Genomic DNA, 26771 nt, shown 5'->3' with positions numbered 1-26771 from the left:
CTATGAGCAGGAAGGAGCGGGCTCCTCGCGTTACACCCCCGTTCACTTGCCCTGGAGCTCCCTTGTTTGTTTGAGGTCAGCCCTTCACAGCAGGGACGGGGGTGGGGAGGGGAGCTGCGGAATCGCCAGGCTCGGGGTGTTACAAGCCTGCCTGCCCCACGCTTCAGCCTCCCGCTTCCGCCTCGGGTCAGTCCTAGAGGGGGCCCGGGAGTTGCGGGCCGAGGTAAAGACGCTGCTGCTGCCCGTGTGCTTTAGCAAAGGGTAATACCAGTCACAAGATAAAGCAGGGGAGGGTAAACATTCCGGATGAGGGGCTGGGGAAGAGACGGGGGGGGCAATGAGTGTGCGGGGCTGGGGAAGAGATCGGGGCGGTCAGTGCCTGGGGTTGGGAAGATGGCGGGGGCGGTGAGAGTGCGGGGCTGAGGAAGAGATGGGGGCAGTGAGTGTCTGGGGCCAAGGAAAACGGGGGAGAGGAGAAGAGATGGGGGGCAGTGAGTGTCCAGGGCCGGGGAAGAGATGGGGGGAGTGAGTGCCTGGGGAAGGGTGGGGCAATGAGTGTCGGGGCCGGGGAATGGGGAGGGAGAGAATGGGGGGCAATGAGTGTGCGGGGCCGGCGAAGAGATGGGGGGGAGTGAGTGGCGTGGGAGGGGAGAAGAGATGGGGGGCAGTGAGTGTCCAGGGCCGGGGAAGCAGGAGGCTGTCTGGGATCGGGCACCTCCTCCTACAAATAGCGCTCACGGGGGTCTGTGTTTCCGGACTCGCTCCCTTTGGCGACTGGCTGAGCGCCCAGGACCGCCCGGGGGGCGGGGCCCGAGATTCCCCCCTCCCCGGCGCCCTTTGCCCCCTCCCGCGGCTGTCCCCGCTTGCGACGTCACTTGTTATGTCTCCGCCGGCGGCTCGGGCTCCGCTGGGGGCAGGCCGGGCGGGGCAGGCCGGGACCCGGAGCCCGCAGGCAGTCGCCAGGCCCAGCGTCTTGCCCCGCTGACCGTTCGGCCCCGGGGAGTCCCCGAGCGGAGGCGCCTCCCCTTAAATCCCCCCCCCCTCCCCGGCCTGACCGGGGGCTTCAGCTCCCCCACTATCCCCATCCCCTCCCTGGGGGCCGCAGGCCCCCCCCATCCCCGTCCCCACTGGGAGCGCAGCCCCCATCCCCTTTCACCCTCCCCCGGCCAACTTGGTAACACCCCGTGATCTCCTTTCCCTCCCCCCAACCCCTGACTGGGATGAGGGCAGCAAGGAGCGGGCCCAGAAGCCAGGGGCGAGGAGGAGGATCCAGGCGGCAGCAGCCTTGGGGTTATTGGTCTGAATAATTCGCTCCTTCCCCCTGCCTCCTCCATTGGGATCTCTCTCTCTCGCTCTCTCCTAGGATTGGCTCTCTCCCCGGAGAGTCACACACAGAGAGAGGAAAGATGTGGCTGAAGCTGTTTTTCTTGCTTCTCTATTTTCTGGTCCTGTTTGTTCTAGCCAGGTTTTTTGAAGCCATTGTCTGGTATGAAACTGGCTTCTTTGCCACCCAGTTGGTGGACCCGGTGGCCCTAAGCTTCAAGAAGCTGAAGACCATTTTGGAGTGCAGGGGGCTTGGGTACTCTGGGCTGCTGGAAAAGAAAGATGTCAGGGAGCTGGTGGAGAAGTCAGGTAAGAGATCATACGTAAGATATTTCACCCATTAACGTGGAGAGGTTTGCTGGGTTTTTTGCCTAGGAATGGTTTTCTGTACTTAATCTCTGAATGCTTGATTTAAAAAAAATTAATACACGAGCTTATTGGGGAACAAAATCATCTCAGTAGTAATAATCTTACATTTCTCATAGCAGCTTTCATACTGAAGGATCCTTGAGTGCTTTCCAGATTATACATATAGCACCACTGAAGTGCAGCCACTTCTAGGGTGTAGGACAGCAGCCAGCTGGCACAGGACATGCCTTACAACAGTATTGTGGGAGGAGGGAAATTTTGGCCAAGGACATCAAGGCAAATGCTACTCTTGTGAAAAGTATCGTTATATACCTACTGTGAGGGGACAGAGCCTCAGTTTTTCAGGTCTTGTCAAAATGTTACATACAATACACATCTCTATTTCTCAACCTTGTGCCCACCTTTATGGGTTAACAGCTCTCCAAGCAGAACTTAAATAAATAACCAGTTGTCTTGGTAGACCAAATAATAAAATATTAGTGTGATAAATATAAGAGATCATTCAAAAAGCTGTAGAACTGTGAAATACATTAAATTTCTAACCCAAGTTGTAAATGTGAATATCATATTATACCATCTTTAAGAAAATAGGCCTTCTATATTCAGTAGACTAGTTATTGAGCAAAGTGCAATTAGGACCAACATTCTGATGTGCTATGTGCTGCATAAACACACACAGAGATGTAACTAACTCCTGTGCCAAAGAGCCTGCTAACTAAAAAGACAAGTGACCTATGGTGCTAGATTCACAAAGGAACTTAGGCATCTAACTCCCACTTCAGGTGCATAAAATCCAGATACCACTGGTATTTAAAAATTTCCGTTCCCCTGTCACCTAACCCCGTAGGTGCTTAAGCTTACTCAGCGCCCACATTTTTTTGCAAGAAAAGTTCCCTAGGTGCCTATGTTTCTGCCTCCAGGCATGTACGCTGGTGCTTCACTCTAGATATCTGGGCGCCTGAGCCCCAGTGCAATTCATTAGCTGAGGGAAGATAAATGCTCCTCTGCCTTACTCAGCTGTGGGGCCTGATCCAGTTGATGTGCTCTGAGCACATCTAACTGCACTCAAAATGGTCCATGATGGTGGGAGGTGTTCCCACATAAATTTTAGCCCGTGGTTAAGGCAGTGGTATCCAGTCTTATTACACAAGAGAGCCACACAAACATAAGCACAACCTTGTGTGGACCAAACAGATTCTTCATATTTTAATAAGATTTAAAATCACCTGTATTGATTTATATTTTAAGTTCAGTTTGTTTTGTATGTATGTAGATAGGTTTTTTCTATATACAGTATGTCTGTTTACACACTTGTGTGTGCTCTGTCTCTCACTTGCCCAATAACTCTTTAATTACTTATCCAAACTGAAACTGGAAGTGGCAGATCAACCATCAGGCACCATTGCCATCAGGCAGTGGGGGGAAACCGAAGCACAGGGTCACAGACACACCAGGCAAATACCCTAACCATTGGACTAAAAAGTTATGAGGGAGCTCTTCCTCTCCCCAGCTCAAACTTTTTGTAAGAAATACCTTGGGCACTTGACTTGAGAGGGCTCACAGCAGAGAATCCTAAGCAGAGATAGGCACTTCTCTCTAGCCCCTGGACTTAGGCACGGAACTCCCTGAGAGGAGCATGGCTTAGTACAGATGCATCTCCAATTGGCTAGCTTAGTTGACGCCTCATCTAGCTGATGGTTTTTGTGAACTCCATTCCTAGGTGCCCATCTCCCTCTGTTATAAGAAACCTGAGCACCTCTCTGTGAATCACAGCAATTTCCTAGACACCTAAGCGTTAAGCATTGCAACGCTCAGCATCACAATGCCCGAGTCCCTTTGTGAATCTAGCCCAGTGATACTCAGGCCTAGGATCATGAGCCACAAGTGGCTCTTTAATGTTTCTCCTATGGCTCTTTGCCTCATATTATATTAAAACACTGTGTGATTTAATTATTAACCAATCAGGATGCTCTTACTATGTTATTAACTCATTTTAGTTGATATAATAATACTTTGTCCATTTTGCTGTAAGAATAATATTTAATATTAAAGAAACAATGAATTCACGCTACTGTGGCTCTTTTGGGTAATGTTGATCGCTAATTTGGCTTCTGAACCACTGAGGGCTAAGTATCACTGATCTAGTCCACGAAGCAGGGGGAGAGAAGGATACCAACAAATATGGTAATCTTTATAATAATGTGCCAGCTTACCCTGTATGCTCCTCAACCTAGCAACCTGACTGGTTTCTTACAGGTCTTGCTTCAGAGGTGTGTCTTGAAGAGAGGGTAGTGTAGTGGTTTTATAGCTCTAGACGTAAGAGCGTTACATGTACAAAATGCATTTGAGAATTAGCTTCTCACACAAACATTTCCATGCCTGAGAAAGGATGAGGTTGGCATCTTTGAAGGTGGCAAGCAACATAACGATTGAGCAGACCAGTAAAGAAGTGTGGTGTTGTAGAAGGGCCTTGATGGTGAGGATGAGAAATTAGAATGTGATATGGTGAATGGGGTTGGGAGGCAGTAGAGGGATTATGTGGACTGAGTAACAGGCAAGGAAGATAATTTTAGCAGCTGCTTTTTAAATTGTTTGTCAAGGGGTTGTGGATGTAGGAGAGGGGGAGAATGGAGAAGAGGCAACAGTAATCAAGATGGGAGTTAGACCTCAAAGAGTGTTTGGGCAGAAAGAAAAAGACTAACATGGATTGACTTTTAATTTACACTAATGAAAATGAGAGGAGATTCGGATCCCATTGACTTAAAAAAAAAAATTGTTATTAATTGCTGATACCATTAACACCAACACTTTAAAAATCTAACTTGCTTTTCACCATTTATCTTGTTTAGTTACCTTTTTATTATTTCTTCTCTGGTTTGAACAGTGACAACTGATTAGTCAGTTTCACTTGTGTTGCTGATCACTTTTGCTTTTTGGCTCCGGTACTTTCCTGAAGTTGTAATGTTTGGGTGCAAACACCAAAGAGGAATGTTTAACTCCAACCAAAATGTTTTCTGATTTTTTTTTTTTTTTTTAATGTCACAGAAACACTCCTCTTATTAAGTTTTGTAACAATTTTACACAATTTTTTTTTTTTTTGGCTTTAAATCATGAGATGTCTCTCAATTAAGTTCATAGCTTTCTAACTACCAAGAGTTTCTGCTTTAATTCTAAATTTCATATGTTCTGTAAGAAACAACTTCTTTGTTTAAGAAAGTTTTCAAGAGAGTTTAATACAGCAACTCCTATAATGTTGTTCGGTATTAACAATCTGGTTTGTAATGTCTCAAAAAGAAAGTATGGGAAAGGAAAGGAGATAACAAAAGAGAGATTATCAAATACATTTATATACATTGTTTTAAGGAAAAATCATGTTGCAAGGCTTCAAGTTCTTAGGAAATGTTTACTACTTTGTAAATAGAATAAATCAATTTTTAGAGTGGAATAATTTAACCTTAGGCTAGCTGTGTACAAGCTACTTTGGTTTATCCTGCTGTAAATAAAATTCTAATTATAGTGTTATTGATTAAACAGGTTTTTAGAATTCCAAATTGGCAGTTTTAACAATTTGCCTTCTGCATGATCTTTGTTCACTATAGAACTAAATTTTGTGTAAAATAAAGGAGAAGACATCTAAACTAAAACTGATGTCTTCCAATTTAGTACTGTAAATTTCAGACAACATCAGCAGGGACTTATAGGGCTGAAAATACATTTGTTTGTTTTTCAATATGGCCAATTACATATGTAGAGTATATCTGTGTAATATTCATGTCCCATGGCTTATTGACAGCTAAAATTGATATGTGTTAACAGCATGAATACATATACAAATAAATTAAGAATAAAGTTTGAATTGTCCTTGGAGTGAAGTGGTGCTGCACCCAGCTATGTAAAATGTAATTAACAACATCTTCACTATCTGACAAAGAAGTGGCTTTCGTATCAGAATATTTTTGATTAATGTGACCTTTATCAAATGTAGTGTAATTGTTTTTTCCCTTCTGTCCATCCTTCAGGAGACCTCATGGAGGGTGAGCTCTATTCTGCTCTCAAGGAGGAAGAGGCCTCTGAATCAGTTTCCAGTACAAACTTCAGTGGTGAAATGCACTTCTATGAGCTTGTAGAAGACACAAAGGATGGTATCTGGCTGGTACAGGTATTGGAAATTTTTTTAGTTTTTATCGTGGCTAAAATATGCTTCAAAGAAGTTATTTTTGGAGACTAGTTCATCTAATAGCAACACGTAGGTTCTGAGTGTGCTAAGAGGCTGTGTTTGACTCTATGGAACAAGAAAAACCCCAGAAGGGTACTCCAAGGTAACAGGCACTGGAGAATTAACCTGTGCAACAGCAAATAGGATAGGTAGTGACAGAACATCATAACTGTTTTTCATTAAATGTCTCTTAGTAAACAGTATACTATAATATAGAATCAGTAAAAATAAAAATTGTTAAATACATTATTTGATCCAGTGCAACTTATTGAATAGCATGTTTGCTAAATAGTATTTGTCCAGTCCTACAGAATAAAAGCAAGAAAGCTGTAGCATCTCCGTTCCATTCTTGGTTTCTCTCCATTTTTTGTTCTAGTAATAGCTTGTGATATATGACTTTCTGAACTGGTTTTTCATTGTGTTTCCTCTCTCTTCCCTCCCCTCCCTTCCACATTTCTTACTCTACATTGTGCCTCTACTTTTTGACGTATGGTCACCCTTGATTCAGTAGGTATGCTCAGAGGCTGCCTACTAGATCAGGGCCAGCTTTAGGCCTATTCCACCAATTCCCTTGAATCGGGCCCCTCACCTAAGAGGGACCCGCGCCCAGTGAGAATCCCTTCCCTGGCTAGAGGCGCCTTTTTAATTTTTACTCAACTGGCGGCACTCCGGGTCTTCGGCAGCACTTTGGCAGCGGGTCCTTCACGCACTCCGGGTCTTCGGCGGCACTTCAGCGGTGAGTCCTTCGCTTGCTCTGGGTCTTCATTGGCACTTCGGTGGTGGGTTTTTCAGTGCTGCCGAAGACCTGGAGCAAGTAAAGGACCCGCCACCGAAGATTCGGAGCACTGCCTGGTGAGTACAAGCCCCATGTGTTTTTTGTTGTTGTTGTTGTTTTTTTTTATGTGTTTTTTTTTTTTTTTTTAAGTCATCCCTGCCGGGGCCCCGTCAAAACTGTTTGAATTGGGTCCCGCACTTCCTAAAGCCAGCCCTGTACTAGATCAGGTCCCGTTCAAAATCTGAGGGGAGAAGAGGAGAAGGTGGTGCTCATCTTATAGCTTTTAAACCAGTGGTTAGAGAACTCATCTGGGATGTGAGAGACTCAGGTTCAATTCACCCCTCTGCCAGAAGCAGGGAAAAAGTTTGGACAGGTGGTCTCCCATCCCTCAGGAGAGTGCTCTAACTATTAAGCAATGGGATATTCCGATGTAGGGCTGCTAGTCTCCAGTAGAAGCTGTTCTACTGTATATAAATACTTTGAGTAACTGGTGCAGGGGAACTGGTCCCTGGGTCTCCATCCTCCAAGGGGGCGCCCTAACCACCTGAGTCATTCTCTCACGTATTTATCCACAATGGAACAGCTTTAACATAAGAGACTGGGGAAGGCCTTTTCAGAATATCTAGAACTCAGTGGTTAGTACATGCTCCTCAGATGTGTCAAACCCCTGTTCAGTCCCCTTTTTTTCTTTTAAGTTGGTATTTCTTTCAAACAGCTGCTGTTTCACCATAGATAGGTGAAATGATCCCCAAGTAGGCTCCGTATCAGTTTGTAAAATGCTTTGGGTTCCTTTAGAGATTCAAGGTGGGTAAGGTAATATCTTTTATTGGACTGACTTCTGTTGGTAAGAGAGAGAGGGTGATCAGACAGCAAGTGTGAAAAATCAGGATGGGGGTGGGGGGAAATAGGAGCCTATATAAGTGAGAGACCCAAAAATCAGGACTGTCCCTATATAATCGGGACATCTGGTCACCCGAAAGAGAGACAAGCTTTTGAGTTCACCCAGAGCTCTTCTTCAGGTCTGGGAAACGTACTCAGAGAGTCACAGCTAGGTACAAGATAGAACAGATGGGTTAATTTATTTATTGGTTAATAGTAAAAGGTATTACCTCACCTTTTTGTGTCTTTAATATCCTGGGACCAACGCACCTACAACAACATTGGGATTCTTCAGTCAAACAACTTTAGTCACCCTGTGTTCTTGATAAAGTACTACATTTTAAATCAGGATGAATAAAAATCAAGGATTTTTTTTAAAAAAACAAATCCGATTTTTTAATTTAAATCGGATTTTTTTGATAAAATGCTTTTTGAAGAAAAACCCTATCTAAAGATAGTTTTAATTAAGATACATTATAGCTCAAAAATATCTCATCATGGAATAGGGATTATAAATTCTAATTCTATAGTATGCGACAATATATTCATGTAATGTTCAAGAAAAGTTTTGTAAATGAGTTCCAACAGTTCATGGATTAGGGACCCAATCTTATGGGGTTCCACAGGCTTCTGTATAGATTATTTAGGTTAATCTTTCTATCTACCCAGTGGAACTCAGTGCTCAGTCTAAAAGATACCATCTGAGTAACCAGTAAGGTAATAAAGAAGCTGTTTTATGCTGGTTTGGTGAATCTAAATATTGAAATATCCACCAGCTTTATGGGGATTGTCTGCCCCATTCCTTGCAGTTCTCCCTAACTGAGTGACCACAGCTGGCTCCCTACTAGGACCTGGTTCACACACTTGATTACTTATTTTAATCAATGCTTAGTTGCTTAGTTTTGCAGTTTTTAAACTGTGGATTTGTGTATCCAGAGATAACATGTTTGTTAACAGGAAAAATGTTTTTAAATAAATTAAATAATATATGGAGATGAGAAATAACAGACCTCAACTTCATTGTCCCTCTACAAATTTGTGTACCGAGTCAGTCGCTTACTTCTCCCTAAAAGTGCAAAGTTTCAAAATGTTCAATGAACAGAAGATTGTTGGGGGCGGAATAGATCTGGACAAGGAGAAGAAGTCTGGAGATAAATGTGAGAAGCAATGGGACGTATGCTTGTTTTGTTAAAATATTATGTTTGCTGTTGAAGAAAAAAATCCAGAATACTTAACGTTGTTGTTTTAGTTAAATAAGACAAACAATCTAAATGTCTGTCTGGTGATGTTCTCCTCCTAATACAGTATGTCAAGAAAATTCTCCAAATATTAATGATAGTTCACCTCCCAATGATTTCATAAATATCTGCTTCAATTACCTTTGGTAAATGAAATAACCAAACAATCATTCATTTTCTGATATAGCTGTAAAACTAATCTGAAAAGTTTTTTCAAAATAAATCACTGTTTAGAAATGTATCGTGTACTTTCTAAACATGAAACCTAATCTACCTCTGAGCTGTGAAGAATATGTATTAAAGGTTATAACAACCAACAAGAATGCACTTTTATATAGAAAACCATGATTAAATCGAGTCTTCATGATTTAAATCACTTTAAGTCCAATCCACCCTGTTTTAAATTAACATGCATTATACCTTATTCTGTATGTGATATGATGAAAGCATTATTTATCATTAAAATTGTCTCATTAATCCTATTATAATTTTTTTTGGTATCAAAATATATCTAATCCCTCTTCTGCCTCAAATGCAGAGAACATTTTTATCCTCTGTCTCGTAACTATGGGGTGGGAGGGTGGAAATCATTTAGTAATCAAAAATACTAAAATAATATACTGTACTGGAGACGATACCAAAGTTTTATAATTAAATACGGTTCTTGTCTTCAGTTGTCAACTGCTTGACCCTTTGTTCACATTCTTGTGATGTTTGCACATCTTGGAAATTTAATGAGGGGCTAGATATTATTATAATGACCTGCAAAAAACTGCATGAAATAGCATGAAGGATATCTGGCTTAAACCAACAGCAGAAATGAAATTTAGAATTTAGGCTGCTACCCTGCTGTGCTCATGTTTGTATATTTTTGGAGTAATGGAACAGGGAATGACCTTTCTATGTTGTATAGAGATAGCAGCTGATCTGGACAGTAGGAGTGTTTAATTTCCTCAGATTCATTGGTTTATATCAAACCCTTCAACACTTGTATGGGATTTATAGTGGAATAATAAAGTTTTAAAAAAAAAAACCTTAAGGCAATTGGCAAAGCAAGTAGCAACTATACTGATTAGCTAAGGATGGAGAAACCATTTGGCTGCACAATTCTCTGAGATGTTTTCGTGCTGGGGGTGGGGGGAGGGAGAGCCACTTCCTACTGATGTTGTTCTAGGCATCTTACTCATCCAAATATCTGTTCTTAAAGGCCTTTTGGTTCCTTCACCCTGTAATTTTGAGTCACATCTTCATTGAGACTTCACTTGAAATCATTTGGGACCTTTCACTTTAATTCAATGTCAACAAAGCTATTGTATTGCAAGTTTTATTGTGCAATTTTCTGTCAGAATCTACAGGATTTCACATTGTTGCCATTTTGTATATTCCTACATTAATTCTATTTTCATTTTAAGTAATATTTTAAAACAACATTATTGTAATTATAATAATATAATAGACATGTATCTTTGCTTCTTAAAATGTTGTAATTAAAAAACCTAAGCATCAGAAGTCTGGAAATAATTAACAATCCAATACTAACTTTGATTTTGCTTTCATACTTTTCATTTATCAGTGGGAACACCTGTCTATCTTCAAGTACGTAGATGGCACCCATTACCATAGTATCTGAGCATTTCATCATCTTTTAAAGAACTGATCCTTTCAATTCTGTAGATGAACTGAGGCTTAGAGAAACTAATTGACTTACCCAAGGTCACACAGGCAGTTTGTGGCAGAGCATGGAATTGAATCCACATCTCCCAAGCCCCAGGCTACTGCCCTAACTACTGGACTATTATGCCTCTCCAAGTTGCCACACTACTCTACCTGACTAGTTGCTACATGACAGCAATTTGTCTTCTCTTCCATATACAAACAGCAGTGATCTGGACTATGTAACCTCAACCAACGCTTCTCACCTGTATTTAGACTCAGACTATGCATATAATCTTTAATATATACAGGATTGTTGGTTAACATAGTGCTTTTGTTATCGTACTGGGTCCTCTTGACACGTTAAATCACTAATGGACTAATATGATGTAAATTTTATTGCATTCCCATTCAAACTGATATCCGTTTACAGATTATGAACACGTATAGCATGAAATGTGATGCATAGAGGATAAAATCCTATCCTATCTGTGCACTGAACTAGTGATGTCAGCAGATGCTCACTGTGCAGAGTGGCTGCAATATATGGCTCTTTGCCATGTTAGTATTTTACAAAGAAAAAGCAAAAGACACAATTCCAAGATGTGCTAGCAAAACTTCATTTTACAAAACCATGTTGTAAATTAGTGTTTTAACTAGATCTGTCATGGTTTAAAACCACTAATAATGTGTTCATTTGCTGGTGCAAATAAATAACCAGTTCCAACAGAGAAGCTTTTTTGTCATTTAAACATAATACAACTGTGCTGTAATGATGCAATGAGTACAAACAGCCAAGTTACACTGATGCCTGCTAGTGACTGTTGTATTTTCTTGGTTATCATTACAAGTAATTGTGTAGTGCAGTATGGAAGTGGGAGAGACAGTGAAGTAGTGTTTCACTTTTACGTAATGTTAAAATATATTTGTCCTTTAGACTTCCAACAGCCTTGTTTATTCCCTATACAATGGAGGAGTGTTTCTGGCTGTCTTAGGGTTTTTGGTTCTGGCCATCCAATCTTTAAATTATGTTTCAGCTGTCCTAATGTTTGCTCACATTGACTATCCAGCCACCTGCACGAGCAACATAAGGTGGCTAATCATGATGGAGATAGCAACTTTTGCAGAGTGTGTGAAATTTACGATCGTTAGGTCAAACGATCATTGGGACCACTTTTACTGTGTTTATTTTAATAAACACTTGACAAACATGAGTTTTAAAGTGAAGTCTGAAATCATTTAGAAAGTGGCAACCAGCCAGCTTTTAGGGCATATTACACCTTTCTGAAATAAACAATGTGTGTAGATACTGTAATGTCACACTGATTTGTGATCAATCATATAACTTAAAATTACCTGTCAGCAGCTTGCAGGCAGTTTTAACACTTTCTCTCTCTCTCTCTCTCTCTCAGTTTTGATAAGTCAGGTGATGAGTGTTTAATAATTTGTTTGTAGCGCCTTTTGATCAAAGAGGCTGTCAGCATTTTATAGACATTATTAACTAAGCCTTGGAACCTCTCTGTGAATTAAGTATTAACCTCATGTTGCAAATGGGGAAGAAACCTCATGTTGCAAATGAGGCGTGGAGTAGTTACATACAGTCCTCGAGTGAGTAACTGGTAGAATTGGAATTAAATTCCTAGGTGCCTGTCTGTGGATCTAATCACTAGACAGCATTGCCTCCATTGGCAGATGGCTTAAGGGAGTCTAATATGGTAATGATTGTGTGTAGTCTAAAGCAGCTATATATAATTCTACTTGCTCTGGGTCAACTGTTGTTTGGGTAGGTTTTGGTTTTTCACTGGGATAGAGAGGAGAGACTGGTGAGTAATGTATCACTAACATTTTCCTCACTGTGGTAAAGAGCCAGCATATTTTTGTAGCTGGGCTGGTAAATTTTAATGAGTTTTGCAAGGCTGCTATTAAATGTTAGAAGCTTTGGTATGTAGCAAATAATTATATTAGTTGTCATGTCCCTGACATGTTTTTCTCTTGGCAAGAAATCATTATACTCCTACTACCAATGTTATAGCTTCACTTAACAAACACAGTCATTTAGCTAGGGATAGACAAAACTTCAGAATGAAATATTGAGGATGAACCGGTTTCTGTTTTTATTAGAAGTGAACTTAATAGTAGGAGAGCAGATGTCGTAAAATGTTGTTTAAGGTTGTTTCTGGCACTAAAACTTTTTTTCTCCTTTGGCAATAGGTGATAGCGAATGATAGAAGTCCTCTCGTGGGTAAAATCCATTGGGAAAAAATGGTGAAGAAAGTATCAAGGTTTGGCATACGGACAGGCACTTTTAACTGCTCCAGTGACCCCAGGTATGTTCTTTAAAGGAGTGATTTAAATCCATAGGATGTCTTAAAGTACAGTTGGAGTCTAACTGGAATGCCTTCTGTTGTAAAGGCAGCCACGACAAAAGGCTGCTACCTACAGGTTTTTATCTCCACTAAAGTATGTTCAAAACTCTCCATTATGATTTTCATAAATTATCCATAAAATTGCTGCTACTAAAAGCAGTGTCAGAGAAATGTATTTTTACAGCAGTGTGAAAAGATGACTAAATGAATCTGTTGGCTTTATAGCCATGACTGAAGTTAATGGGAATTGTGCTCACTTATGGCCTGGTTGAATTTGGCCCATGTTGGATGCATTTCTTAGTTACAAGACTCTAAATCTTAGTCTGAAAAGGGGGGCAAAATATATATGTTTTGTGGCCACCGTGTTTTAACTATGGGGTTGTCCAAATGGGGGGGAAAAGTCCACTGGAGCTCTAGACGTTAGTTACTCCACACTAACTCCCTGTGTGGACGCACACTTACTGTGTACCAATAGTGCCTTTGTGCACATTAGCTTAATGTACTTTGGAAATGCATTAAGCTAAACTGCCCAAAGGCACTCTTAGTGCTCATAAGAATGGCCGTACTGGGTCAGACCAAAGGTCCATCTAGCCCAGTATCTTGTCTTCCGACAATGGCCAGTGCCAGGTGCTTCAAAGGGAATGAACAGAACAGGTAATCATTAAATGATCCATCCCCTGTCACCCAGTCCCAGATTCTGGCAGACAGAGGCTAGGAATTCTTCAGAGCATGGTTTTGCATTCCTGCCCATTCTGGCTAATAGCCATTGATGGAGCTATCCTCCTTGAACTTATCTAGTTATTTTTTGAACCGTGGTATAGTCTTGGCCTTCACAACATCATCTAGTAAGGAGTTCCACAGGTTGACTGTGCGTTGTGTGAAGAAATACTTCCTTTTGTTTGAATTAAACCTCCTGCCTATTAGTTCTTGTGTTTGAGAAGGAGAAAATAACACTTCCTTATTTACTTTCTCCACACCAATCATTATAGACCTCTATCATATCCCCCCTTTAGTTGTCTCTTTTCCAAGCTGAAAATTCCCAGTCTTATTAATCTGTCCTCATATGGAAGCTATTCGATATCCCTAATTTTTGTTGCCCTTTTCTATACCCTTTTAAATTCTAATATATCTTTTTTGAGATGGGGTGACCAAATCCGCCCTCAGTACTCAAGATGTGGGCATCTCATGGATTTATATAGAGGCAATAGGATATTTTCTGTCTTATTATTTATCTCTTTCATAATTATTCCCAACATTATTCTTTTTTTTTTTTTTGACTGCCACTCCACATTGGAAAAAGTGCTCAATAAGAATGTCCACATGGGGAGTTAGTGTGGAGAAGCTAGTGCGCTTTAAGCTCACATCCTAGCTTAGTGTGCACTGACTTCCATGTGTAGACAAGCCCTTTGTTTGAACCTTGACAATAGGACCCTATTCTCAGAAGAATGTATGCAGAATATTGTTCCCTCTGAGCCTGAGGAATGTGTGTATATACATGTGTAAATATGAACACATCCTTTTAACAACATATAGTATCCTGTTGGAAAGTAGACATCATGTAACCGAAGCGCTTAAATGTGCCAGAGACTCTCTGGTTCTTGAACATCACTGTAAATGGAAGAATCTGTTTCAGCTGCTTCAGCAGTAGCTGTTGCTATGCTGTTGCAAAACCAATAAAATCCTTATCACTTAGCAGGCATCAGTGGTCACTTCCTTCAGAGGACTACAAGAAGAGTAGTTCGTGTGTGCATGATTCTTATATTGTCTTAATCCTAAAAGTTTACAGAAGTATTAAACTGAATAGGATGAGAGAAATTTTAGATTATAAGTGTTTGTGCAAGCTAATATTATATGAATTTTTTTAACTTTAAACATCTTAAATGAGAGGCAGGATTCATAGAGTTTAAGGCCAGAAGAGACCATTAGATCATCTAGTCGTGTACATAATTTCTGACTAGTCTTCACATTGTGATCAAATATTAGTTTTGTTTCTTTGTTAGATTTTATTTAAAAATAACATTGTATTTTAAGCTTTTTTGTCTTGCTGAATAAATGCTCATGAATAATTTTCATCAGACAACAGTTGAAACTCCCACTAAGAGCACCAGCATCATCATCAGTTAAGATTCTTTTGCTATTGGCATAATATCTTGTGGCCCTTTCCAAAATTAATGTTAACTTCTTTTTGTGGTGGCAGCAATTAATTTTTTTTATATGGGGAATTTAAAAATAATTACTCAAAACTATGACTACAGATAGAAAGGGACTAGATTATTTGGAAGGTGAGCCAGTCTTCCTGCTTTTATTCCTTTGCAGAACTTGTTTGTCAGGTTTGGAAAAAGAGGCAGATGGCTGTGTTTATAGTTATTGTTGGTTTTTAAGATGCCCTGAAAAGTTTATCGGACACCTGCTAACTAAACTGATTAGTCACAGGCTGATACAAAAGATTTGTGGGGAAAGAGGTCACTAGTGAGTTCCAGGAACAACACCTGGCTGACCAGACCAGCCCCACAGTTGCTGGGATTAGAAAAGTTTCTTGGAAATCTACCGGGGAGTTGTCTGCAGGGCTGATGCAACCATTTAGGCGAACTAGGCGGTTGCCTAGGGCGCCAAGATTTGGGAGCGCCAAAAAGTGGCGCCCCCCAAAATTTTTTTAAATGGTTGCAGCCACTGCTGCTGGAGGGGCTGAGCTGCCGGCGGCAGCAGCTGCCTGCAGCCGGCAGCCCAAGGTGTCCCCCGGGTCAGGGGCGCTCCGAGCAGCAAGGGTGCACCGGTTAGGCGCCGCCATCGCAATATCAGGCAAGCCAGGGCGCTCGACTGCTGGGCGGGGAGCCCTGGGGTCAGTGCGCGCACCGCGCAGCCGGGCGTCCCCCCTCCGGGGTCAGGCAGAGCCACTCGCCGCTATGCCGGCAGCTCCAGAGGGCCCCCCCTTGGGGTCAGGGAGCCCCTGGGAGTAGTGTATCCGTGGCTGAGCCCGCAGCGGGCGCCCGCTCCGCCACCGGGGTCAAGCGAGCACTGCAGCGCTGCGGGAGCCATGGGGTCCCCTGGCCCAGGGAAACCCCAGGCTGCCGGCTGTGGCGGAGGCGCTCTAACCCTGGGTCAGGGTGCCGCCGCCGCAGCCGGCAGCCCGGGGTTTCCCTGGGTCAGGGCGCCGCTGGAGGGGGCGGCAGGCAGCTCCCGTGGAGCTGCCGTAGTGGTGCCTGCAGATGGTCGGCTGCTCGGGCGGCTCCGGTGGACCGCCCGCAGGCACCACTGCGGCAGCTCCACCGGAGCCGGGACCAGTGCGAGGGGCGGCGAAATTGCCGTCTGCCTAGGGCGCTCAAAATCCTAGCGCCAGTCCTGGTTGTCTGTGAACCCTCTTGGGAGCTTAGTCTTTTTATCAAACGGGCTAGTAGGTGTTTGTTTGAAGTCAGTCTCCCTTCCCTTCCTTCAGCCAACTGGAAAGCAGAGAAGCTTTCTTTTGCAGAACTTCAGTCCAGAACCTCCTGGCAGAATGCCTCTTTTCCTTTTTCCTTAACAGTGCTTCTTTTTATGTCTTCCACCCCACTAAATAGCTTCAATACCTGCCTCTGTGGCTCATAGCTTTCCCAAGAAGCCAAAGAGTAAAATTACATGATTCTTCTCTCTTCAAAGCAGCAGTGAAACAGACCAGAATCTTGCTAACTTCACTCTGCTACTCCTTGACAAAGCTATGAATAACAGCAGAAGCACCCCAGAGGTTAGTCTGCAGAGTCAAGAAAGCAGGGCTGCATCTGTTTACATTGTAAAGGTTATCTCTACAACTGGAAGGCCTAGGAACTTAATCACTTCTAAAATTAAAGCTTTCTACTTAACTCTCAAAAGTGAGCACATTTTTTTTTCCCCCAAATTCTACTATAAGAACTTTGATATCAATGATACATGACTTTATTACCTATAGTAAACCCTTATTTAGCACATTCCTCATCAGCAATGCTTTACGCATCCTCTCGAGACCCCACAGCACCCTTGTGAAGTAGGTAGGAAAGTAGAAGAATTATAACAGCAGGCTCTGGGAGTGGGGAAAGGTTTCCATGGGTGTTGAGCGCACACACTTCCCATTTATTTTGCTGTGTGCAGGTGCTCAGGGCCTCTGATAATCATCAGACTTGCATTCAAAATTTAAGAACTACTGTCTTAGAAATATAAAACTGCATAGTCTTATCCACTATTTTCTTTGTAGATACTGCAGGAGAAGAGGCTGGGTGAGATCCACACTAATTATGTCAGTCCCACAAACCAGTACCTCCAAGGGGAAAGTGATGCTTAAAGAATACAGTGGACGCAAAATTGAAGCTGAGCACATTTTCAAGTGGATAACAGCCCATGCAGCTTCTCGGATCAAAACTATCTACAACTCTGAACATTTAAAAGAAGAATGGAACAAAAGTGACCAGTATCGGGTGAAAATATACCTATTTGCAAACCTTGACCAGCCTCCAGCTTTCTTTTCTGCACTAAGTGTAAAGTTTACTGGAAGAGTTGAGTTTATTTTTGTGAATGTAGAAAACTGGGACAACAAGAGTCATATGGCAGAGATTGGTATCTATAAGACACCATGCTACATACTTAGAACTCCAGAGGGAATTTATAGGTATGGGAATAACACTGGTGAATTTATATCCCTACGGGCCATGGATTCCTTCTTGCGCTCAATACAACCTGAAGTTAATGACTTATTTGTTTTAAGCTTAGTACTGGTGAATCTGATGGCTTGGATGGACCTATTTATCACGCAAGGTGCTACTATAAAGCGTTTTGTGGTTCTTATAAGCACTTTAGGGACGTATAATTCTCTCTTAATTATTTCTTGGCTACCTGTGTTGGGCTTTTTGCAGTTACCTTACTTAGATAGCTTTTATGAGTATAGTTTAAAACTCTTCAGGTATTCTAATACAACTACTCTGGCTTCGTGGGTGAGAGCTGACTGGATGTTCTACTCATCACACCCAGCCCTGTTCCTCAGCACTTACCTGGGTCATGGCTTACTAGTAGATTACTTTGAGAAAAAAAGACGACAGAACAACGATGAAATAAATGCCAATAACTTGGAATGGCTGTCAAGTCTGTGGGACTGGTACACCAGCTACTTGTTCCACCCAATTGCTTCTTTTCAACACTTCCCCTATGAATCAGATTGGGACGACGAGCCAGATTTGTTCTTGGAGCGATTAGCTTTCCCTGATTTATGGCTTCGCCCTCTGATACCAACTGATTATATAAAAAGTTTACCAATGTGGAGGTTTAAATGTCTTGGCATCCATTCTGAAGAGGAAATGTTGGAAGCCTCTCAAGAAAGTGAAAGTGACTCAGACAGTGAAAGCAAAGATGTCTTGAGTGGTAAAAAAGAAGTATCTGAGGATGAGCTAAGTACAATTCACACTGTCAGTGAAGGAGAGTCTCAGTGCAATGCTGAGATCTGTTCATGTGCCAATAAAAATTGTCATAACGAGCCGTATGAAAGGAAAGCGAGGTCGTATGGATCATATAGCACTACAGAAGACATGGAACCAGATTGGTCAGCCTGGCCCTCTAATATGTTGCACTGTACAGAATGTGTTGTGTGTCTAGAGAATTTTGAAAATGGATGTCTGCTAATGGGCTTACCGTGTGGTCATGTGTTTCATCAGAATTGCATCGTGATGTGGTTAGCTGGGGGGCGACATTGCTGCCCAGTTTGTAGATGGGCTTCTTATAAGAAAAAGCAGCCATATACACATCATCAGTCTTTGTCAAATGATACCCCATCTTAGCTGTGTACTAATGTCCTTTGTAAGCTTTCGGTATATTACAGCTGGCCTTTTAAATGTTAGTCACTTAAAGATTTTGTGGTTTGAAGTTTTAGTTTAAATGTTAGTGCAGTGAACTAAAATATACATGATGGTAATGTTAATGACAGAATCATTTGGTTGCCTTGTATGTTGAAACTGAATGCATATTTACGATACAATTAATTAATTTTTCCTTTACAACATTTGGAAATTTAATGCAGCTTTTGTAAGCACAAAGATCAAGCCTACAACAAAAGCATATTCCAGCAAGAGTTTACAAGTTAGGGTTTGGGTGAACATTTGAAATTCTAATCTGAGATAATTGCATAATTTGAGTTTCTTCTTTTAGAGTCTGCTCAGCACACCTTTGTTGAATAATGTATGTTAATGACAGTACCATTTAAAAATAAATCCGTAAAATAAATTATTTTAAAAAGAGAAGGCAGCAGATTTGTAATATTATTTTTGATAAATATTCTGTGCGTGTGGCTACAGATGTCGCCAGTCTTACATAGCTGTGAAGACAAATAAAAACATAATACAACTTTTGTCTCTGTATACAGAAGAAATGCAAAAATAAGTAAGTACGACTCCTTATCTCACTCGGAGCCATTTAAACTCATTACTATTTCAGACTTGCAGCAAGACCTATAGATCATCTTTCTAGTGGTGGAAGAATTTGTTTTATTGTTGTAGTTCCAAAAATGTGCTAGACACTTGCCAAACACTGGAAGACAATGTGTCCCTGGCTTGAAGAGTTCTCCTTTGTAAGCATTTCTGAGCCTGCTTTTTGCTGTTGTGTGCTGTTCTGCTAGATCAGTGGTTCTGCAGTTCATTCTGCAGACCACTTTGTAAAAGGTCTATGACAGAGGATCTCCCACTCTCCCGTCATAACCCTCCATTGCTTGGTCCTTTGTGTCTCATTCTACAGCCAGCCATAAGGGCATGTGGAGCTTAGTATGAGATCCACTGTACTAGGCATAGCATAGAATTGTCACATAATGACTAAAACAACTTTATATTACTGTTTATTTAAATAACAAGTTTGAGATTTCAAAGTCCAACTGTTTCTTATTTCCTGTGTGGGCAGCAGTGAGGAGGATGGTTGCTTAATATAGTGGCAAAGTGTATGTGTTACGACCTTTGATGCATAAAATGTATGAAAGTATTTTGTTTACACATGTCAAAAATCATCTAGCAGAAAATCCAGCATGGAAACTTTCAGTGCAAAAGAAAACTGTTAGTTTGAACATTTGTACTGCATAGTTCTGATTGAATGCCGTTGAACTTGCTTGAATACGACTAATTTTACCAGGTGTCCCATAGTCACCTTAGGGATATATGGTCGCCCTATGTCAGTGATTCTCAAACTTTTGTATTGGTGACCCCTCTCACACAGGAAGCCTCTTAAGTGCGACCCTCCACACCCCCACTCCCCAATAAATTTAAAAACTTTTTTGATATATATATTTGACACTGTTATAAATGCTGGAAGTGAAGCAGCGTTTGGGGTGGAGGCTGACAGCTGATGACCTCTCATGTAATAACCTCATGACCACCCCCCGTTTGAGAACCCTTTCCCTATGTTAAGTACCCATCAGGGTGAGCTCAACACCCACGGCCGTTGGCTGCAACATGACCTAGCCCTTCATATCAATGTCAGGGAGCTCAGAGGGTTTGCCTGGCACGCCAGGCTTTCTTGCCCCACCTGGTAGACAAGGTGTGCAGGTCCTGATGGTCAGTACTAAATCAACAGGCAGGGTGGCGCCAGGTCTTCAGCCCTCTGTCGGGAAGCGCTCAGCCTCTGGGATTTTTGTGTGCGGCACACCATTCATTTGGTGGCCACTCACCTGCCTGCTGCCAAGAACGTCCTGGCGAATTGCCTCAGCAGGACCTTCTCATCTCACCACAAAGTCCTGCTCAAGGTGAAGCAAGACAAAGCAACTGTCATCCTCGTTGCCCCAGCATGGCCTCATCAGCACTGGTTCACCATACTCAGAGTCTTTCAGCAGCCACCCCGTTGCAGCTGCCTCTTCAACTGGAGCTGCTGTCCTAGAACCATGGGAACCTGCTGCATCCAAACCTGGCAGTGCTGCACCTGATGGCCTTGTTTCTGCATGGCTGAGTGGGGAGGAATGGCAGAGTTCAGCTGGTCTCCAGCAGGTCCTGCTGGGCAGCAGAAAGCCCTCCGTCAAGGCTACCTACATAGCAAAATGAAAGCAGTTCACATGTTGGGCCTTGGTTCACCACATCTGGGCAGAAGAGGGCCCCCTGCAGGACGTCCTGGACTATATTACACCTGAAGCTCCAGGGCCTGTCGCTGTCTTCAGTCAAGAGTCGGCCTGGTGGCTGTTTTGGCTTTCCGTCCTCTGTTTCACAGCAGGTCACTATTCACTCATCTTATGATGGCGCGGTTCCTGAAAGGTCTGAAACGTCTTTACCTGCATGCCCGGGACCTGGTCCCTCCTTGGGACCTGAACCTTGTGCTGTTCAGGCTCACAGGACCCCTGTTTGAGCCCGAGGTTTCCTGCTCCCTTCTGCTTTCCTCTTGGAAGGTTTCCTTTTTGGTCACTAGAACTTCAGCCCGTAAGGTGTCCAAGATCAGGGCACTCATGTTGGAGCCCCCTTACATGATCATCTATAAGGACAAGGTCCAGCTGTGTCCATACCCAGCTTTTCTGCCCAAGGATGTGTCTCAGTTCCATACTGGTCAGGACATATATCTTCTGGTCCTCTGCCCAAAGCCTCATGCTATTGATGAGGAACACAGGCTGCATACCCTGGATATCAGGTGAGCACTGGCCTTCTACATAGTGTGGCAGAGCTCTGACCTTTGCTCCCATGGGTCCTGCGCTTCTAGGCAGGTTATGCTAGCCTCAGTGGCTCACTGTGACCCTCCACGTAGCCCTTCTCTCTCCAGGGCCAGCGTTACAGTCTACTGAGCCCTTTTCATCATAGGCCTGCAAGGAGATTGGTGAGAGAACTCCCACAGTCTCTGTTCAGCCTCCTCTCCTGACAGGGGCCTGACTTCCCCTCCCAGGAGATGTTCCTGTAGTGTTGGGTTTGGGGGAACCCGGGCCTTCTCTCTACTCTGGGTTCTGTCCCAGGGACCCTAATGGTAGCAGGTGTTGGCTGCCTACCTTTCACTGCCAGAGTTGCTACATTTCCCTGGGCCACTTCTCCACAGCTCTCCTGCTTCTCCCTTCTTCATCCTTACCTTAGGGCTCCTTTAACCATGGTCTGAGGGTGTCTTCAGTAACCAGTCCTTCAGCCACACTTCCTCGCCTCTGGTTCCCTGACTCTTCCCTGTCTGACTGGAGTGAGCCCTTTTTATAGTATCAGTAGGGCCTTAAATTAGTCAGATGGTCACATTAATTGAATGGCCTCACCTGACTCTTTGCAGGTTAATTAGTCAGGTGTTCTCATTAGCCTGGAGCAGCCCCTGCTCTGGTCAGGGAACAGAAAACTGTTAATCCAGAGGCCAGTATATCTGCCTTCTGCTATTCTGCTCTCCCCAACTGGCCTGGGTCTATCACAATAGAGAGGACGAAGCCATTCCATAAGTCTATGCAACTGTTGGTTGTTGTCGCAGACCAGATGAAGGGTTACCCAGTGTCTACCCAGAGAATCTCATCCTGGATCATGGCCTGCATCCACTACTGTTATGAGCTAGCGAAGGTTCCTCCGCCAGCAGTTCTGACGGCCCACTTGACTAAGGTGCAAGCGTCATTTGTGGCCTTCCTCGCTCAGGTGCCAATCCAGGAAATTTGCCATGCTGCAACTTGGTTTGCCATCCACACATTTGCTTCACACTATGCGCTGACCCAGCAGACTCAGGCTGATACTGGTTTCGGCAGAGCAGTACTCCAATCTGCAAGACTGTAAACTCCAAGCCCACCCCGTGGATTCTGCTTGTGAGTCACCTACAATGGAATCAACATGAGCAAGCACTTGAAGAAAAAAGGTCACTAACCTTCTTGTAACTGTTGTTCTTCGAGATGTGTTGCTCATGTCCATTTCATTACCTGCCCTCCTACCCCTCTGTCAGAGTTGTCGGCAAGAAGGAACCGAGAGGGCACAGGGCCGGCGGCACCTGATATACCACGCCATGTGCGCGGCACTCCAGAGAGCACTACGGGTACTGCTAAGGCAAAAGTCTCCGGCTGCGTTATGGGTGCATGTACACCTACAATGGAAAGGACATGAGCAACACATCTCGAAGAACAACAATTACAAAAAGGTGGGTAACCATTTATCCATCCTTTGTCATACGATTTCAGCTTCTGGCATTTGGAGTTTGAGACACCCAGGGCATGGAATTATGTCCCTGATCATGTTGGCTAATAGCCATTGAGGGACCTATCCTCTATGAACTTATTTAATTCTTTTTTGAACCCAGTTATGCTTTGGCCTTCACAAAATCACATGACAACAAGTTCCACGGGTTGACTGTGTTGTGTGCTGAAGTACTTCTTTTTTTTGTTTGTTTTTGTTTTAAATGTACTGCCTGTCAATTTCTTTGGGTGACCTTTGGTTCTTGTGATATGTGACGGGATAAATAACACTTACTCCACGTCATTAATGGATTTTATCACCCTGTGTCATATTCCTCCTTAGTAATCTCTTTCCTAAGATGAACAGTTCTATACAACACTACTGCAGTAATGGTCAGGCAGAGTGCACCTTTGGGTTAAGTGTACTCTGTGGGTTACAGAAAGTTGTCGTGTAATGTGAAAACTGAGGCCAATATTTGCTGGAGGAGAGGTACTGTCCTTGATTTGCAAGCAGTAGTGAGTGGATGTCCATTTCAGCCAAAGAGTGTTCTAATGCTCATTTTTGCTGTATAAATCTATTTCTATTTGAGAAATAAGCCAATAGTTTGGACAGTCAGAAGGAGACACATAGAGGACACAGACACAGTAGTTTTGCTAGGATGACTTTTATAGTAATGAGAGAGAGTGTCCTGCTGCTGTAGGTCTCTAGATCGTGAACAGTAGGTACAGTATTGACTCAAATCTTTGGCATCTGATGTCTGTTCGGTTGCCTATGTGAAATTCATGGCCTCAGTCTAGTTCATAGTGGACATGTTTCTATTTCAGAAACCACCGCATTTGTTATCCTTGTTGGCCGTTTCAGCTGAGAAGCAATGGGATGCGTTTATTATATTAAACTCTTGTTATAGTAGCACTCAAAGGCTGCAGTCAGGATTGAGTCTATTATGCTGCATGCTATACAAACACAGAGACACTCCCTAGCCCAGTGTTTACAATCTAAAAGACACAAGAACAGATAAAAGGCTGAGAATATAAAACAAATAAGATTGGCACAATTTGGATAGTTAGGTATTTTGTTCAGTTGGATTTCATTAATATTTGCAAAATGTCTTAACATCCTTGTGTGAAAGGGGTCTTAGTAGTGCAGTGTCCTATTCTCTGTAGTCTGAAAGAGGCTGGTCTGAGAGTTCAACAAGGGAAAATGCAAAATGACCAACTTTGAGCTACTCAGTCAATAGGCTTAATGAAGTGCAAGAGACTTCAAGAGAGAATGTCCTTATGCTCTTCTAGCTCGGATGCACTGGAATAAATAATACTCCTACCAATAAACAGAACTCTTCTCTAGAAAATACCTGCTCATACTGGGTAGGATTTAGGAAGGAGACTGAGATGAACAATAAATATTTGTAAGTGTTAAATGGTCTCGTTCTGGGAATTAAATAATGAAGGTAAGTATAATGCTATGTAGCTACTGTAATTAAGAGTAGGGTGGTTAATGCCCTTTTCTTTTACCTTGTTCCAAAAATCCTGTATTGCTTCACTGCACTGCTTAGTAATACTTAGCCCTGGTGTATTGCCTTACATGGTCAAACCCTTCTACAGGCATTAACTAATTCTCCCAACCACCACTCTCTACCATGCCATGATCTTGGTAAGTATTCCCCAGTTTACCGATAAACTAAGGCAGAGAGGTGAAATGACCTGCCCAAGGCCACACACACAATCAGTGGCAGAGTAATGTGAGAACTCTAAACTATCTACATTAATTTAAACTTTCTAGACTACTGTACCCCCTTCAGGATTGCATACCCCAAGTTTCACCTCTTAAACTACTTTCTTACAAAATCAGTCATAAAAATACAAAAGTGTCTCAGTACACTATTTCTGAAAAATTGCTTACTGTTACTTTCTCGTTTTTGCCATATAATTATAAGTGGAATATATTGTATTTACATTTCAGTGTCTAGTATATAGAGAAGTATAAGAAGCTATTGTCTACAAACTAAAATTTCATGCAGTGACTTCACTGGTGCTTTTTATGTAGCCTGTTCTAAAACTAGGCAAAATCTAGATGAGTTGATGTACCCTTTGGAAGAACTCTGTGTTGTTTCCCCAGGATGTGTGTGTGTCTCTGGTTGAGAACCACTAATTTAAACCAACTCCCATTGGATATCAGCTCCCTGCTGAGGAGGGGCAGTAGGGTCAGGCATACACAGCAGAGGCCATGGCAGCATTGCTTCCTGAGGATTCACTGCCATCCTGAAGATTAGAAGGACTACTTCCTCTGCCCAATCTATGGATACAAAATACTACTGTGGCAATTGCATGGTTTTAATGTAGTCCTTCCATGGGTTTTCCCATCAGGGTGCACAATCTGGGTCTACATACAGGTTAACAGAGAAAATTATTTAAAATGTAAAGTGTGTGATTTTAATTCCAAAGGAGGGATAGCCTAAGCTCCTGTACAAGTCTGAATTAATTAAAATATTCCTAAATAGCTCATCTGTAATATATGTGGCATATACAGAATACATGATGGTGTAGCCTGAAAGTTTTTTTTTTGCTCTCAACTGGGATCAGCTGCATAACTGACTCATAGCATTTCCTTTGTGTGAGTAATGTACCCATGACAAACTCATGGTGTTAAAACCTTTGTACCACCCCTATCCTATATTTCTGATATGTGTATAGGTAATAAGTAAATGATCAAATTTACTAGTCCACTAGAGACTTTGCTATCATGACTCTGTTTTATGCAGAAGGTACTCAGTTACTACTGTACTGTAAAACCCTAAAGTAGGTAGGAAGACACAGATCAGCTCCTCAGAATACGCTGCTTTAGCTATTGTAGGCGAGATAGAAAATGGGTCAAATATGACCAAACCTTGCTCTCTCTTGTACAAAGATTCGTGGAGGAAATAAATTATAAAAAGCCTGCCCTAGGAGTTAGAGTAAGAGCCTGGCCATTAGGAAATCCTGCTTTCATTCCCAACTCTCATTAACTTGTTTAATTTCAGGCAAGTAACTTTAACCCTTTGGTACCTCATTTTCCACATTAGTGAAATGAGACTAGTCCTAGCCTGTCTTCTAAACCACAGTGCTGTTTCTGGATAAGTGATATATACAGTAACTGTAGTATTTTTAATTGTGCAACTTTGGCCAATTCAAGTTAGATTAGAGCTATGGAAAAGAAGGTAAGGTGATAACTACCATTTCCTTTCTTATTCAACCATAAGACATCTAGAAGGATATAAACACCCCCATCATCTCCTGAGCAAATTATTTTAGTTGATATGCCAGCTCAGCATATACACAAAAAGTGAGGTGGGATCCTAAGCCCCGCCCAGACAGACATGAAGATTATACAGTCTCTGTTATGCTGTGCTGGGTCCCTTTTGGGTGGCTTAAAGGGGCTGATGCAAGGATGAGGATTTGCCCCAGGTACCTGTCCCAAGATGCTATAGGAGACCTATCCTAACAGCAGCTCTTCAAAAGCAATATCCCAAATTTTGCTCTAATTTGAACTGGGACAATTCAGGTTGCCTCTATGGACTTGCCCAGTGCAACTGAGGAGAGAATTTGGTCCACTTTCTTTGAAGTGGAAAAAAAAATCTAAATGTACTGCTCTATATACGTGCCTGTGCTTCCTCATGATGATGGATGATAATGAAAACACTGAGATTTTATTGTCTGTTAAATTTACTGGTGTCATAAGCAGTTGCTCTTTGCTTACAGGGCTGTACCACATCCCAGTTTAGGGTTTTCACCCTTTGAACTGGTGTATGGCCACGAGGTTAAGGGGCCATTACAGTTGGTAAAGCAACAATGGGAGAGGTTTACACCCTCTCCAGGAACTAACATTCTGGACTTTGTCAGCAACCTACAAAAC

At 42.4% G+C, this 26771-nt stretch overlaps 1 protein-coding gene across 2 annotated transcripts in view; it reads left to right on the top strand.

The window, feature by feature from the left end:
* The first annotated feature begins 849 nt into the window (after positions 1-849).
* The window catches only part of LOC116822783 (charged multivesicular body protein 3), a 50415-nt gene continuing 24493 nt past the window's right edge, over positions 850-26771 (top strand). Inside the window, exons 1-4 of one of the 2 annotated variants that reach the window (XM_032776872.2) lie at positions 850-1632; positions 5712-5851; positions 12665-12780; positions 17021-19049. In XM_032776872.2, the coding sequence (XP_032632763.1) occupies positions 1407-1632; positions 5712-5851; positions 12665-12780; positions 17021-18590 (2052 nt within the window). In that variant the 5' untranslated portion in view covers positions 850-1406 and the 3' untranslated portion in view covers positions 18591-19049. Of the gene's footprint in view, positions 1633-5711; positions 5852-12664; positions 12781-17020; positions 19050-26771 lie in introns of those variants that run through there. The other variant, XM_032776875.2, reaches the window with a different exon arrangement.

This window comes from Chelonoidis abingdonii, chromosome 5, assembly GCF_003597395.2.
Source record: "Chelonoidis abingdonii isolate Lonesome George chromosome 5, CheloAbing_2.0, whole genome shotgun sequence".
In the NCBI taxonomy this organism is placed as follows: Eukaryota; Metazoa; Chordata; order Testudines; family Testudinidae; genus Chelonoidis; species Chelonoidis abingdonii.
Note: the sequence above shows the minus strand (reverse complement) of the source record. Positions and strands in the feature narration are given on the sequence as shown.